The sequence below is a fragment of the Schistocerca gregaria genome, chromosome 4 (assembly GCF_023897955.1).
Source record: "Schistocerca gregaria isolate iqSchGreg1 chromosome 4, iqSchGreg1.2, whole genome shotgun sequence".
NCBI classification, from domain to species: Eukaryota; Metazoa; Arthropoda; class Insecta; order Orthoptera; family Acrididae; genus Schistocerca; species Schistocerca gregaria.
This window is the reverse complement of record NC_064923.1, coordinates 445,019,286-445,032,798: the sequence shown is the minus strand read 5'-3', so window position 1 is coordinate 445,032,798 and position 13,513 is coordinate 445,019,286. Positions and strand designations below refer to the sequence as shown.

Genomic DNA, 13,513 nt, shown 5'->3' with positions numbered 1-13,513 from the left:
TAAATGGTGACAGACTGTCATCCCTATTAGTGTACAATGCGTTGCACTGTTCCACTATTGTGCCAGAGCCGAGGAAGTTGCAGATTCGCCCTGCAATGTCAGTTGGATGAGGTGTCAATTTTCTTGGGAGGGGGGGAGGAGGGCGGAGGAAGAAGGTCTGGGTGTTGCAACCTGACCCATCTCATCATGTTCTACAGCCTTCCGTGAACCATTCTGCACACACCCATTTCACTGCTGAAACACTTCGTCTTACATGAGCAGCAATTTCCCACATGGATGAATCACATTCTCTCATGCACACATCTGCTCAAGTCACATTGATCCTTTCCCTTCGGTTTATAGTGACAATGACAGCTGCAGGCACATTTTACCAGTAGGTGGTATTGCACCACAACATCGATGTTTACATTGAGCCCGCAGGCCAATATGGTTCAAATGCTAATGATTTTTTGAAAAACATGCTTATGAATATCTAAATCATGCCTCTAGTCATTCAAGGTGTACCATTTTTTAACATGAGTGTAGATTCTATGTTACTGATCGTCTGTCATTATAATTTTGTATGCTTTCCAACACTAGTTTTCCATTATTCATCTTTCAAATTTCTTCGCCTCCATCAAAAACTCCACTTGTTCCAATACATACAAAAACAATGCCACTGTGGATCTCCACAGCATATTAACACACTTTCCAGTGCCTCATACCCAATATGTATGCACAGCTGCTGTAACAACCCCCTGCCCTCTCCAGTCTGAATATAAATTACATAAATAATTTTCATACAAGAAACAACTTTCAAGAATAGCCCATATTCTCTTATTATCTGATGGTGATACCTCATTGAGGGCCAGGCTTCCAGATAGATTTATTTATTTATTTATTTATTTTATGGAGGGACTACCACTTGACTGATGCTAAAATGTTTTCACTGATTTTTTAGTTCAATGAACTCACAGATAATGACTGTTATACACAACACTTTTAGTGGTAAAGAAAGGGCCACCTATATTTGTAACCAAGACAATGCCCAGCAAAGTTCAGTTTAAAATGTGCCATGTATACAGGATCAAACTGAGCTGATGTTTCTGAACTGTCCTAGCTGCAAATCCATAAATCATGCCAACTACCAATCACAGCAACAAAATCTGAGATATCAAATGAATATCAACTTTGATTCCCATAGTATATCAATCACAAATTCAACTAATACTGACAGTTTAACATCCCACCATTCAAGCAGTATGGATACAGAATTAGAGAGCAACGGCAATATTATTTCTATGGTGCACAGCAGTTCTTTGGCTGTGATGTCTCTATGGGCTGCAGCAAATATGTCATGGGGATAGCCATTGGTCCATAACATGAAGTAAACACTGTGTGGATTTGGCAGTTCATATCTCATAACTGAAGCCTCCATATGCCAATTCTCGAATACAATTGTGATCTTGCTTTTCGGGATCTCAGCTTTGATTTGAAACTCTGTTTGACTGTTGTATAAGACAATTCTGGCTTTGTTTATCAATAGTGATTTGTGTTCATATTACTTTCAATTGTAATTTTTGTTCTCTGTGTCATTTTCTGCCATTGCCTTAGTATCAATTTTTGATTTCCACAGGGTAGTCCCTGTCCTGTATTTACATTGGTACCTATGACTTTTCCCGCTTTATTGCACAAATGCAGCACAGATTTTGTCTCTCTCTCTTTATTAAGGCAAACAAAATTAATTTTTAATTTTTATTTTTTTAGTAATTCTCTAAATATAAAGCATGTCTGCTTAAGGTGACTTTCAAAGATCAGTTTTGAGAATGACATAGTAACAGCATGTGAAATTACCATGCTCTGCATTGTTTATTATGATGTAATTTTATAGCCTGTAAAAGTTTTATTGTAGTAAGGTGGGACAACAGCACTTTCTGGGCAACGTGTTTCATTCTGTCTCAGCTAGATAGTGATTGTGTCAGATGTAACATTTCTAGAAGCATTCCTACACTTGCGTTCCATTACAGTAGGGTTGCTGTGTTCCTTTCATCTATCATTATTACAGAATTATTGGCAGTTTTTCAGTTTTGAGAAGGTAAGTTAATACTGTTGATACTGTTGTTTAACAAATGCACTAGCCTTTGAATTGTTTCCTTTGTATTGAAGACTTATACATTGCTATGCACTTTTCCCTTGAAATTCAGTATTGCGACAAGTGTGCTCTAAATTTAAATGGGGAAAGGGTAGACCCAGGAGGGGTTTTGAAATGGAGGAATTTACCCATCCAAGAGGTAATAACTTCAGAAGAAATGTATAAGAGGCTTATAGCCTGACAAAAGGAAAAAGAAGCAAATGCTAAGTTGAAACAAAACTGAAAAGTTCACAAATTACTAAAAGTGAGAATAATAAGACAACCAGTAAAAAGACTACTGGTTCTCACAGAAGTAACTCTGAAAAGAAAGAAATTATAGAAGGTTTATCTGACGATGACGAATATAGATTCCAAGATTCTGTGAAGACTACTGTCACAATCTTTTGGAGGAAAGTATGGCACAAGGGGAGGAGGAAACCATAACACTGGAAGCTATGGATAACAAAGTATAATAAGGGAATAGTTTGGCTTTGAAAGTAACAAAGGAGTTAACTCTGGGTGACTGAGCAATACTGAAGTACATGACAAGACCCAAATAAGATACTACACTCAAATTTGATGCAGGTGACCCCACATTCCTAGAGAACACATTTGCTCAGTAGTAAAGAATGATATTGTAAATATTCTTCCACACCCTAGATCAGGAAGAACGGGGGACATGACATTTCACATTGAATTCTTTAATTGTAATGTGCAGTAAAGTGCCTTTGCAGTACATTTGGTTGTCACTTACTATTTAGTAAAATACTGCTAGTTTCATCATCACTGTAGTGCTTGAGATGATGATATTTGCTATGACTTGTAACTGCTCCCTTTACTGTAAGCAGTACCATGAGTAAAGATGTCAGTCCTTTATCCAGATGAAGAAAGACTGTTTTCTATGATACATCATTAAAATATATTCTTTGACACAATAAAGGTTTTGATGTTAAGTATTTTCTTGGGGGTCCTCAGGCACTGTGACACACCAAGGTGTAACAGTTGATAACTCAAAGTTTTAATTCAATTTCCGTGTTCCAGCCATAAAAATAAATGTCAAAATATGTACTATTCTGCACTTGTCTCTGTATTAGTGCCAATTAAAAAGAGAACTTTAGCAGGGCAAGTGCACAACTACCCATTTTAAGCAACTTATATATTATCAAGAGTTAATCCTTATCAAAATAACCTATTTAATATATATATCTTAAAAAAGAATAATATAATGAAAAGGATAGTTGCATCTCACCACACAGCGGAGACACTGAATTGCAGAAAGGCACAACAAAAAGACTGTCGGAACATTAACTTTCGGTCAACAAGTCCTTTGTCAAAAATAGAGAACAAAACACACACACACACACACACACACACACACACACACACACACACACACACACACACACACACAGAGAGAGAGAGAGAGAGAGAGAGAGAGAGAGAGAGAGAGAGAGAGAAACTCACACATTCAACCACAGTCTCTGCCAGCTCGAGCAAGATTGGATTGCGAGTAACAATGCATTATGGGAGAGGCAACCAGGTGGTAGTGAGGAGGAGGCTAGGGCGGGGAGGGGAAGGGATAGCAGGGTAGCTGTGAGGGATGGTAAAGTGCTGCCCAGAGATAGCAGGGACGGGGTGGAGAGAAGACCAGTTACTTGCAGTCGGGATATTAAATGGGGAATGATGGACAGGTGGGTAGTGGAAAAGGAGAGAAGTAAAAAGACTGGGTGCATTGGTGGAATAGAGGCCTGTGTAGTGCTGAAATGGAAACAGGGAAGGGGCTATATGGGTAAGTACAATAACCAATGAAGGTTGAGGCCAGGAGGGTTACGGGAATGTAGGATATATTGCATGGAGAGTTCCCACCTGTGCAGTTCAGAAAAGCTGGTGTTGGCACAGGCTGTGAAGGAGTCATTGAAATTAAGAATGTCGTGTTGGGTGGCGTGATCAGCAACAGGGTGCGCCAGTTGTGTCTTGGCCACCGTTTGTTAGTGGCCATTCGTGCAGGCAGACAGCTTGCTGGTTGTCATCCCCATATAGAATGCAGCACAGTGGTTACAGCTTAGCTTGTACATCACATGACTAGTCTCACAGGTAGCCCTGCCTTCGATGGGATAGGTGGTGTTTGTGACCAGACTGGAGTAGGTGTTGGTGGAAGGGTGAATGGGACAGGTATTGCATCTAGGTCTCTTATGGGGATAAGAGGCATGAGGCAAGGGGCTAGGAGCAGGGGTTGTGCAGGGATGAATGAGGACATTGTGTAGGTTCGGTGGGCAGCAGAATACCAGTGTGGGAGGGGTGGGGAGGATAGTGGATAGGACATTTTTCATTTCAGGGCATGACAAGTGGTGGCTGGAACACTGGTGGAGAATGTAATTCAGTTGCTCCAGTCCTGGGTGGCAGTGAGTCATCAGGGGAATGTTCCTCTGTGGCTGGACAGTGGAACTTTGGGAGGTATTGGATCACTGGAAAGATAAAGCATGGGATACCTGTTTTTGCACAAGGCTGAGAGGGTAATTACAATCTGTGAAGGCCTCAGTGAGGCCTCGGTATATTTCGCTAGGGCCTGCTCATCACTACAGATGAAATGTCCAAGGGTGGCTAGGTTGTATGGAATAGACTTCTTGGTATGGAATGGTTCGCAGCTGTTGGGGAAGTGAAGGAATAGCTGGTGGTTTGTATGTCTGATATAGACAGAAGTAGTGATATAGCCATCTTTGAGGTGGACAGCAACATCGAGGAAGGTGGCTTGATGGGTTGAGTAGGACCAGGTGAAACAAATGGGAGAGAAGGTTTTGAGGTTATGAAGGAACTTTTATAGGGTGTTCTCACCCTCAATCCAGATCACGAAGATCTCATCAGTGAATCTGAACCAGGTGAGGGGTTTGGGATTCTGGGTGTTTAGGAAGGATTCCTCTAGATGGCCAATGAATAGTTTGGCATAGGATGGTACCATGTGGGTGTCCATAGCTGTACCCCGGACTTGTTTATAGGTAATGCTTTCACAAGAGAAGTAATTGTGGGGGAGGATATAGTTGGTCATGGCAACTAGGAAGGAGGTTTTTGGTTTGGAATCTATTGGGTGTTGTGAAAGGTAGTGTTCAATATCAGTAAGGCCATGGGCATTAGGCATATTTGTTTAAAGGGAGGAGGCATCAACAGTGACAAGCAGGACACTGTGTGGTAAAGGAATAGGAACTGGGGCAAGTCAGTGGAGGAAATGGTTAGTATCTTTTATATAGAGGGGTAGGGTGCAGGTAATATGCCAAAGGTGTTGGTCTACGAGAGCAGAGATCCTCTTAGTGAGGGCACAGTAACTGGCCACAATGGGGCATCCTCCTTCATCCTCCTTCCTAGTCGCATGGCCAGCTATATACTCACCCACAATTACTTTTCCTTTGAAGGCATTACCTACAAACAAATCTGGAGTATGGCTATGGGCTTCTACATGGCACCATCCAATGCTAGCCTCTTCAAAGGGCATCTAGAGGAATCCTTTCTATGCACCCAGAATTCCAAACACCTCACCTGGACCAGATTCATTAATAATATCTTCATGATCTGGATCGAGGGTTGGAACACACTATCCGCATTCCTCCAGGACCTCAGCATCTTCTCTCCCGTTCACTTCACCTGGTCCTACTCAAACGATCAAGCCACCTTCCTAGATGTTAACGTCCACCTCAAAGTTGGCTATAACAGTACCCCTGTCCATGTCAAACATACTAATCACCAGCAATACCTCCACTTTGGCAGCTGCCACCCATTCCATACCAAGAAGTCCCTTCCACACAACCTAGCCACCTGTGGCCATCACATCTGTAGTGATGAGCAGACCCTCTCGAAATATACTGAGCATCTCACTGAGACCTTTACAGATCATAATTGCGCTTCCAACCTTGTACAAAAAAAGATATCCCATGCCTTTTCTTTCCAGTCACACATCACCTCCCAAAGTTCCACTGTCCAGCCACAAAGGAGCTTTCCCCTCATGACTTAGTGCCACCCAGGACTGGAGCCACTGAATTACATTCCCCACCAGGGTTTTGACTACCTCTCATCATGCCCTAAAATGAGAAATGCCCTACCAACTATCCTTCCCACTCCTACCACACTGGTATTCCACCACTCACTGAACCTACACAATATCCTCGTCCATCCCTACACAACCCCTGCTCCTAACTCCTTGCCTCATGACTCATATCCCCATAATAAACCTAAATGCAAGGCCCGTCCCATACATCCTCCACCAACACCTACTCCAGTCCGATCACAAACATCACCTACCCCATCAAAGGCATGGCTACCTGTGAGACCAGTCAAACTAAGCTGCATTCTACTTGGGCATGACAACCAATAAGCTGTCTGTCTACATGAATGACCAGTGAGAAACTGTGGCCAAGAAACAACTGACTCATCAAGTTGTCCAGCACGCCACCCAATCAATATAATGTTCTTCATTTCAATGACTGCTTTACAGCGTGTGCTATCAGAATCCTTCCCAGCTTTTCTGAATTGCACAAATGGGAACTGTCACTGCAATATATCCTTTGTTCCCATAACCCTCCTGGCCTCAACCTTAGTCATTGTACATACCCAACTAACCCCCTTCCTGTTCCCATCCCAGTACTACACAGCCCTCTATTCCACCAATGCACCCAGTCTTCTTACTTCTCGTCTTTTTCCCTCCCCACCCACCCTCTTAACCTCCTGCCTGCACCTAGCTGCCCAACTCTCCATCTCTTGCTGGTCAAAGCTAACGCTCCAACAGTCGTTTTGTTGTGCCTTTCTGCGACGCAGCATCTCCACTATATAGTGAATAGCAACTATCCTTTTCATTACATTGTTACATTCCATTGTTTAAAAAAGGACAGTGTCATTAACACAATTCAGGAAAATAAATTGATATCATTATATAAACAAAGCTTGTACACCCGTTTGAAGTTGAATTTTATGCATTTATTTGTGTCCTTTTCCCACCTTATCTTTGAGTTTTAAGACTGAAGTAAAAATTGTGTTTCAATAACATAAGGGTTTTAAATCCACCACAAAGAAAAAGAAATTTTTTTTATTTTCCTCTTCTTTTTTCCTTTCTTCTTCTTTAGTCACTGTCATGTATTTAACTATTTTAAATTTACATGCTATTGATTTCAGAGCCAAGTGGCTCCATCTTAATGTATCTTACAAGATGTGGGAATCAATCTAAATTTGCAAAATGTTATTTACTATTAGAGTGAGTGACAAAATTGTTTTGCAGTAAGACGTATTCCATGTACCAAGAAGTTTGTATATATCATAAGCAAACCCAACATTAATTACTCATTCCCAGTCAAATTTCTTTCTTCAAATGCACCCTCATCTTTGACATTCAACAAAAATTCTTGCTAGTTTTTATTAAAAAATATAAAAAAACAAATAAATTATTCGGTGTAAGAACTCTAGCAAGTGGAGTCGAAAGAAAGAAAGAGCGAGACAAAACAATGATCCACTAGCATACACTAATGCTGCATACACAAATGTGCAGCAGTTAATAATGGTGTAAGTTACAGCCAGTTATCGTTCCAGCAGCATACAGATTATCATAAACGAAAACATTAACATTCCAAAAAAAGACAAAGAAAAATAATCTGAAGCAAGTAATCTTCTGGTAGTCCATAATGGATTAATATCCATATAAAAAATATTTCTGAGACTTCTTAATCGGCTCAATGACAGATCTGGTTGCACACAACCTTATTTACTTGAAGACATGCCTGCATTTAAGTTTCTTAGCTCTATGTGGATACAATAAAATGAAATTTTATTGTATAAATAATGGCAAAAGTATTCTCCACATGTCAAATGTAAAAGAGGAAAGTTTTGGATGAACCTACCTCATATGTGGATTTCGTTTTGATTCATGTCCAACATACCATACAATATCTTCAATTTTCCATTCATTTATTTTTATGGAGCCCTTGAAACAAAAGAATGATTTCTGATGTAATCCCTGAAGAGAATACAGTATTTTATATGAAATGGAATGTTAACAAATGCTGTCACTACTTACATCTTTATCCCTGTAATAGCAAAGTTTAGCTTGACTAAACTCAAACAGAAAGTTCTTGAATGACTTATTTTTCCGGTCAGCAAATTTTAGTTCACCACACATTGAAAGTGGAGGTTTTGCCTGCAAATTATAATCAATAAATTAACACAAAAGGGGTTTCAAATATATCCTGTGTATCTGGGTCAGGTACAGATTGATATATATCAAAGTTGCACTTCCTCACACTGTAGGACAACAAAATGTTCTGAAGATGACACATTTTGGATAGATTTTTAATGCAGTGTATCAATGAAACTCCATATTTTTGTCGTACACCAGCTAAATATGAAAAGCACGAAATACAGCTAGTGAGATTTGCGGCTGCTCAATTTTCTTCCATCGGCCAATCACAGCACAGGGCATGTGATCTAGTCAGCCAATTGTAGTAGTCCTTGGGCTAAGCTATGGATTAGTCTGTCATGGCAACCAGTCCTCCCTCCCAACATTTGTTAACTACACAAAATCACGACAAACTGTTACCTTCCAACTTAACCAAGACCTTGGGCTAAGATACAGATCAGGCTCTCGCCACAACTGAGTTTTTGGGGGAAAAAACATCTAAATATTTGTGAAAAGCAATAATATAAATGTATACTTTGATTGGCTCATGAGATCACATGTCAAGTGCTGTAACTGGCTAACAGAAGCAAACAGTTATCATGAATTCAGCACCAACAAAGGTAAAATGTGATGGGTTCCACATTTATACTTGTGCATTACAATAATAAGCAGTTTAAGTGATACACCACATTGAAGATCTCTCCAAAATGCATCATTTTTAGTGCAGTTTGATGTACTGAAGTGGCAAGAAATGCGAGTTTGTCATATAAAACTTTACCCTGGATAAAAAGGATAGTTGCAACTCACCATATAGACGTGATGCTGAGTTGTGATGCACACCAAAAAGATTATCACAAAGCAAGCTTTCAGCCAACAAGCCCTTTGTCGGAAAAACACACACACACACACACACACACACACACACACACACACGGTAACAGGCTCTGGTTGCTGGCTGCTTTCTGACAGTCTTTTTGTTGTGCCTATCTATGACTCAGCATCTCTGCTATATGGTGAGTAGCAGCTATCCTTTTCATAACACTGTTACATTCCATCCTGGTTTTTTCACTGTTTGATTTTACCCTGAATAAGAACAACAAAGCATCTGATAGCTACTTGTTTACACGATAGGCAGCATTGCAATTAAAAATCAGAAAATGACCTCGGACCCAATTTTTTTAAACTGTTGTTGTATAATTCTGCCACCATAGACACTGGTCATCACACGAAGTTGTGATCAATAACAGCTGCCAATAATGTAAATGTGCACTTTGTCTGTGTAGCATCTTTCGTGTACTAACATTGCAGTGAAAGTGAAAAGGTTAATATGATTCTGCAAGGTGGACACAATACAGCATCTTAATGGGGAAGCCAGACTACCTCCTTCAATCCTCAACTGTCATCAAATGTCAGTCACTTTGTATTCTGATCCAGTGATGATGGTGGTGGTGGTGGTGGTGGTCGTTGTCGTCCTGGTACTTGAACAATGGTCACAACTGGACAAAAATCACTTATGCTACACCTTTCAGAAAGCAAATATCCCTAGATACAATACATATAAAATTTAACTGCAAATGTTGTATTCCCAACACTCATAATGTAAACAAATTTCCTTTCTGTACAATTACTAATACTAACTACCAATACTTACTTATCAATTAACGAGTATACACTGAGGAGATCAGTATCATTACATCATCAAATTAATGGTATTATCATTATATTTACTACAATAATAATAATAATTTTAGTTATAGGACTAAATTGTTTGCATTTTGTGAAGTGCAAAATTTTACATTTCCAAACACTTAATACAAGTTGTCAATCTTTCCATCACTTTGGAATCTTATAAAGATATGACTGGAAGTTTGTGCAGCATTTTTCATATTGTACTTCATAACAAATCACTGTCTTCTCTGCCACAAAATATTTGGTTATTTTTTCAATTGGCTGCCAGGTTATTATACACATAAACAGTGAGGGTCCCAACACACTTTCCTAGCACACACCAGAAGTTACTTCTACATCAATCAACAACTCCCTGTCCAAGATAACATGCTGCACCCGTGCAATAAATCCTCAGTCCAGTCACATAATCATTTTATAATCCATATCATCATACTTTTAGTTAATCAGCATTGCATGGTAGTGATACAATTACTTTTCTGAAGTTACCAAACACTGCAGCCATCTCATTACCTTGATATGTGACTTTCAGGATGCCATGTGAGAAAAGTGACAGCTCATTTCACACAACCAACATTTTCAGAATCCACAGTGGTTGGCGCAGATGAGATCAATCTGTTCAAGATACCTCATCATGTTTTAGTTCAGAATATGTCCTTAGATTCTATGTACAACAATGTATGTCAATGACACTGTGCAACAGTTTTGTGGGCCACTTCTCGTAGCTGCCTTGTAGACGAGTGTGACACTAATGTTTTTCCAACCAAGGAGTATTCTTTACAGAATCCGAGGGCAATTCCATCAGGTCCTTGGGCCTTGTTCAGTTATAGGGAATTCAACTGCTTCTCTGTGTCACTGACTCTAACGTCTCTCTCTCTCTCTCTCTCTCTCTCTCTCTCTCTCTCTCTCTCTCTCTCTCTCTCTCTCTCTTTCATTCCCTCATCTTTGCAGTGGTGCAAGAATTAAAATGAGCAGTATCGCCTCCATAAAGGAACATTTAAAAATGAAGTTCAGATTTTTTGCTTTGCTAACCTCACTTTCAACTTCGTATCATCAATGAGTGTCCACAGTCCCATTTGCTGAATACAGAATCAACACAAATATTATTTTGAATAAAGCACATTTACACAGCACAGAAAAATTTTTGACAAAAATTTATTAGTTAAGAAAATGTCTAAAAAACTGTTCTCTTAAATTTCTTTAACTGAGAGATATTATGCACACTTATGATAGCAACTTATAATCATCAAGAGTTAAGGTGCTAGAATAAATTAAAATTATATAGCTTTTGAAAGGAAATTAGCATTTTCAGAGTTTTTAAGCAGTTATGTTTAAAGGGAAGGCCACATGATTTAAGTAGTGAAATAACTAGTCTCTCCCTGCTGTTATTTTCTGCAGTGGATATTTGGTATTAAAAGAATAGTAAATTCATGCATTCTGCATCCCAAAACTACCTATGGTGTATGTGAGATCATGTGCAAAACGGTGGCTCAACCTAACAACAATCAACAGTATCAGCTTCAAATTTGAATTAGTTAATGACGTGCCATACCAATGTTATGGATTCCTTACATCATGTCCTAAAATGATACAAACTTTTTACAGTAACATCCAGTATTCTATTACTGCTCATGGAATAGAATGGAATGGAATGGAATATAGCAGCAGAGACTATGGTACTTGTTTCATTATTAAATACCTAACAGTACATAGAAGGAGCCTTCCCTTACCAATCCCTGCAATAGAAACATTCATTTGCTTTCCCCATTTGTCTCTCTCTTTTATTTTGTATAAATAAATTTATTTATTTATATATTTATTTGTTGCCTCCTTTCATTTGATTAGATTATTTTTTATTTTCGCCTGGACCTGTCACTTCTTTGTTGTTTACAGTCCTCATGTTTCTTCTAATTGTTATTCAAGGCTCACTATTACTAATAGAATTTGAATCCTGTACTTAACAACGGATCTTACTGTTATCTTCTTACAAAATTTTTTGGTCCTGACAAGCTTGGGTTTGGTGTGACTGGGACAAGCTGGTCCAGTGCATTTATAGGTATCTTACTTTTATTCTAGAATCTTATATTTTTTCACACATTAATTCACTGTCATCACAGTCTCAGATCAAATCAGCGAATGACAGTTTCATCTGGCGGATGGGACCTGAGTCTAGGTCATACTATACACAAAAATATGTTGATGTCATAATACTTGCTGCTCTCTTGTCAGGCATATTGGAGGATCTCAGCATTTTGATACCACAAAATTTTCACAGTCTAAATTATTTGTATTTCACAACAGCAGTTTGCGTGTGGCCATTATGCGTTTTATCCAACAATACTTTCACCAGCTTACTAATTTATTTATTATGACACCAGATGTGTCATCAGCACACATCGTGAGCAAATGCTTATTATCTACAGAATTTGGGAAATCATTTACACAACATATAAACAGAAATAAACATGAAATGAAACCCCGAGGAACATCAAAATGTATATTTCTTATTCTTGATTGTCTTGTCTGCAGTATTTCTTGATTATCATATAATTTCTGTATTCTGTTGTCTACCTTTCAAACGTGTTTGCAGCTGTTGCATGAGTTTTCCAATGACACCACTCATCACAGTTTTTGATAAGAGCATGCATGATTTACTCTACCAAAAGCTTTTTAGAGCTCCAAGAATACTCCTGATGCTTCAGACTTTTTGTTCATTCTTTTTAAGTAAATAATGGACAAATTTTCCTGTTTGCTGGCCCAGACTTTGTGAAAAAGTTGACAGAATGCAGCATATGATTGATTGCTTTCTTTTGCAGAGACAACAATACCAATGGTGAAAAAATTGTTCTTTCACTTGATTACTACTAAGCCACTGCTGTATCTGGAGAGAAAGAACATGAACAAAAGAAAAAGCAGACTCTCTTCCAGTTTCTTGCATGTATAGCAATTTATGCAATTGCGGGTCTTTTACAATCATATAGGATTTGCCAACTTAATACAATAAAATAATGTAAGCAATGTACTCAGACATATTTAGCCAGGATTGGAAATGTGGTTGGATGTGACCTTATTGGAAGAACCATCCTGACATTTGCCTAAAATGATTTAGGAAAACCAGAGAACCTATATCAGAATGGCCAGACAGGGGGGCCGAACCCCACAATAATCCTAGGTTCAGTGTGGGGGGGTGGCGAAGGGGTGAGTGGACTGCTGTAGTATGTTGTTGGGTTGTGTACCACTGAGGCTACAGCAGGGATGAAGCCTCTCCGCCATTTCTAGGTCCCAGATCAATACAATACAATAATCTTGTTAAAACAAAAATCAAAGGCTGTACAATTACAGCTGCAGTAATAAAAAAAATCATATACAATCTATTCATATTGTTGTCATACATTAACACTATTGAAGAAACACTCGATGCAGTAAGATAGCTGGATGACCACATAACAAACAGGGTGAGCCAGCCACCCAAAAACACTATACAACCTTTGTTCAACTAAACTGAGCAGGAGTCCTGATACCACACAAGACACCAACAATTGTCCTGCTATAGTTTCATCAACGCCTAA

The 13,513-nt window shown here is 39.0% G+C and overlaps 1 protein-coding gene across 1 annotated transcript in view; it reads right to left on the bottom strand.

Moving 5' to 3' along the window:
• LOC126267591 (arf-GAP with Rho-GAP domain, ANK repeat and PH domain-containing protein 2) overlaps window positions 1-13,513 on the bottom strand; it is a 152,988-nt gene that overhangs the window by 17,912 nt on the left and 121,563 nt on the right. The window contains exons 9-10 of the mRNA XM_049972892.1: window positions 8,160-8,279; window positions 7,984-8,066 (exon numbers count right to left, since the gene is read on the bottom strand). Of these exons, the coding sequence (XP_049828849.1) occupies window positions 7,984-8,066; window positions 8,160-8,279 (203 nt within the window). The remainder of the gene's footprint in view (window positions 1-7,983; window positions 8,067-8,159; window positions 8,280-13,513) is intronic.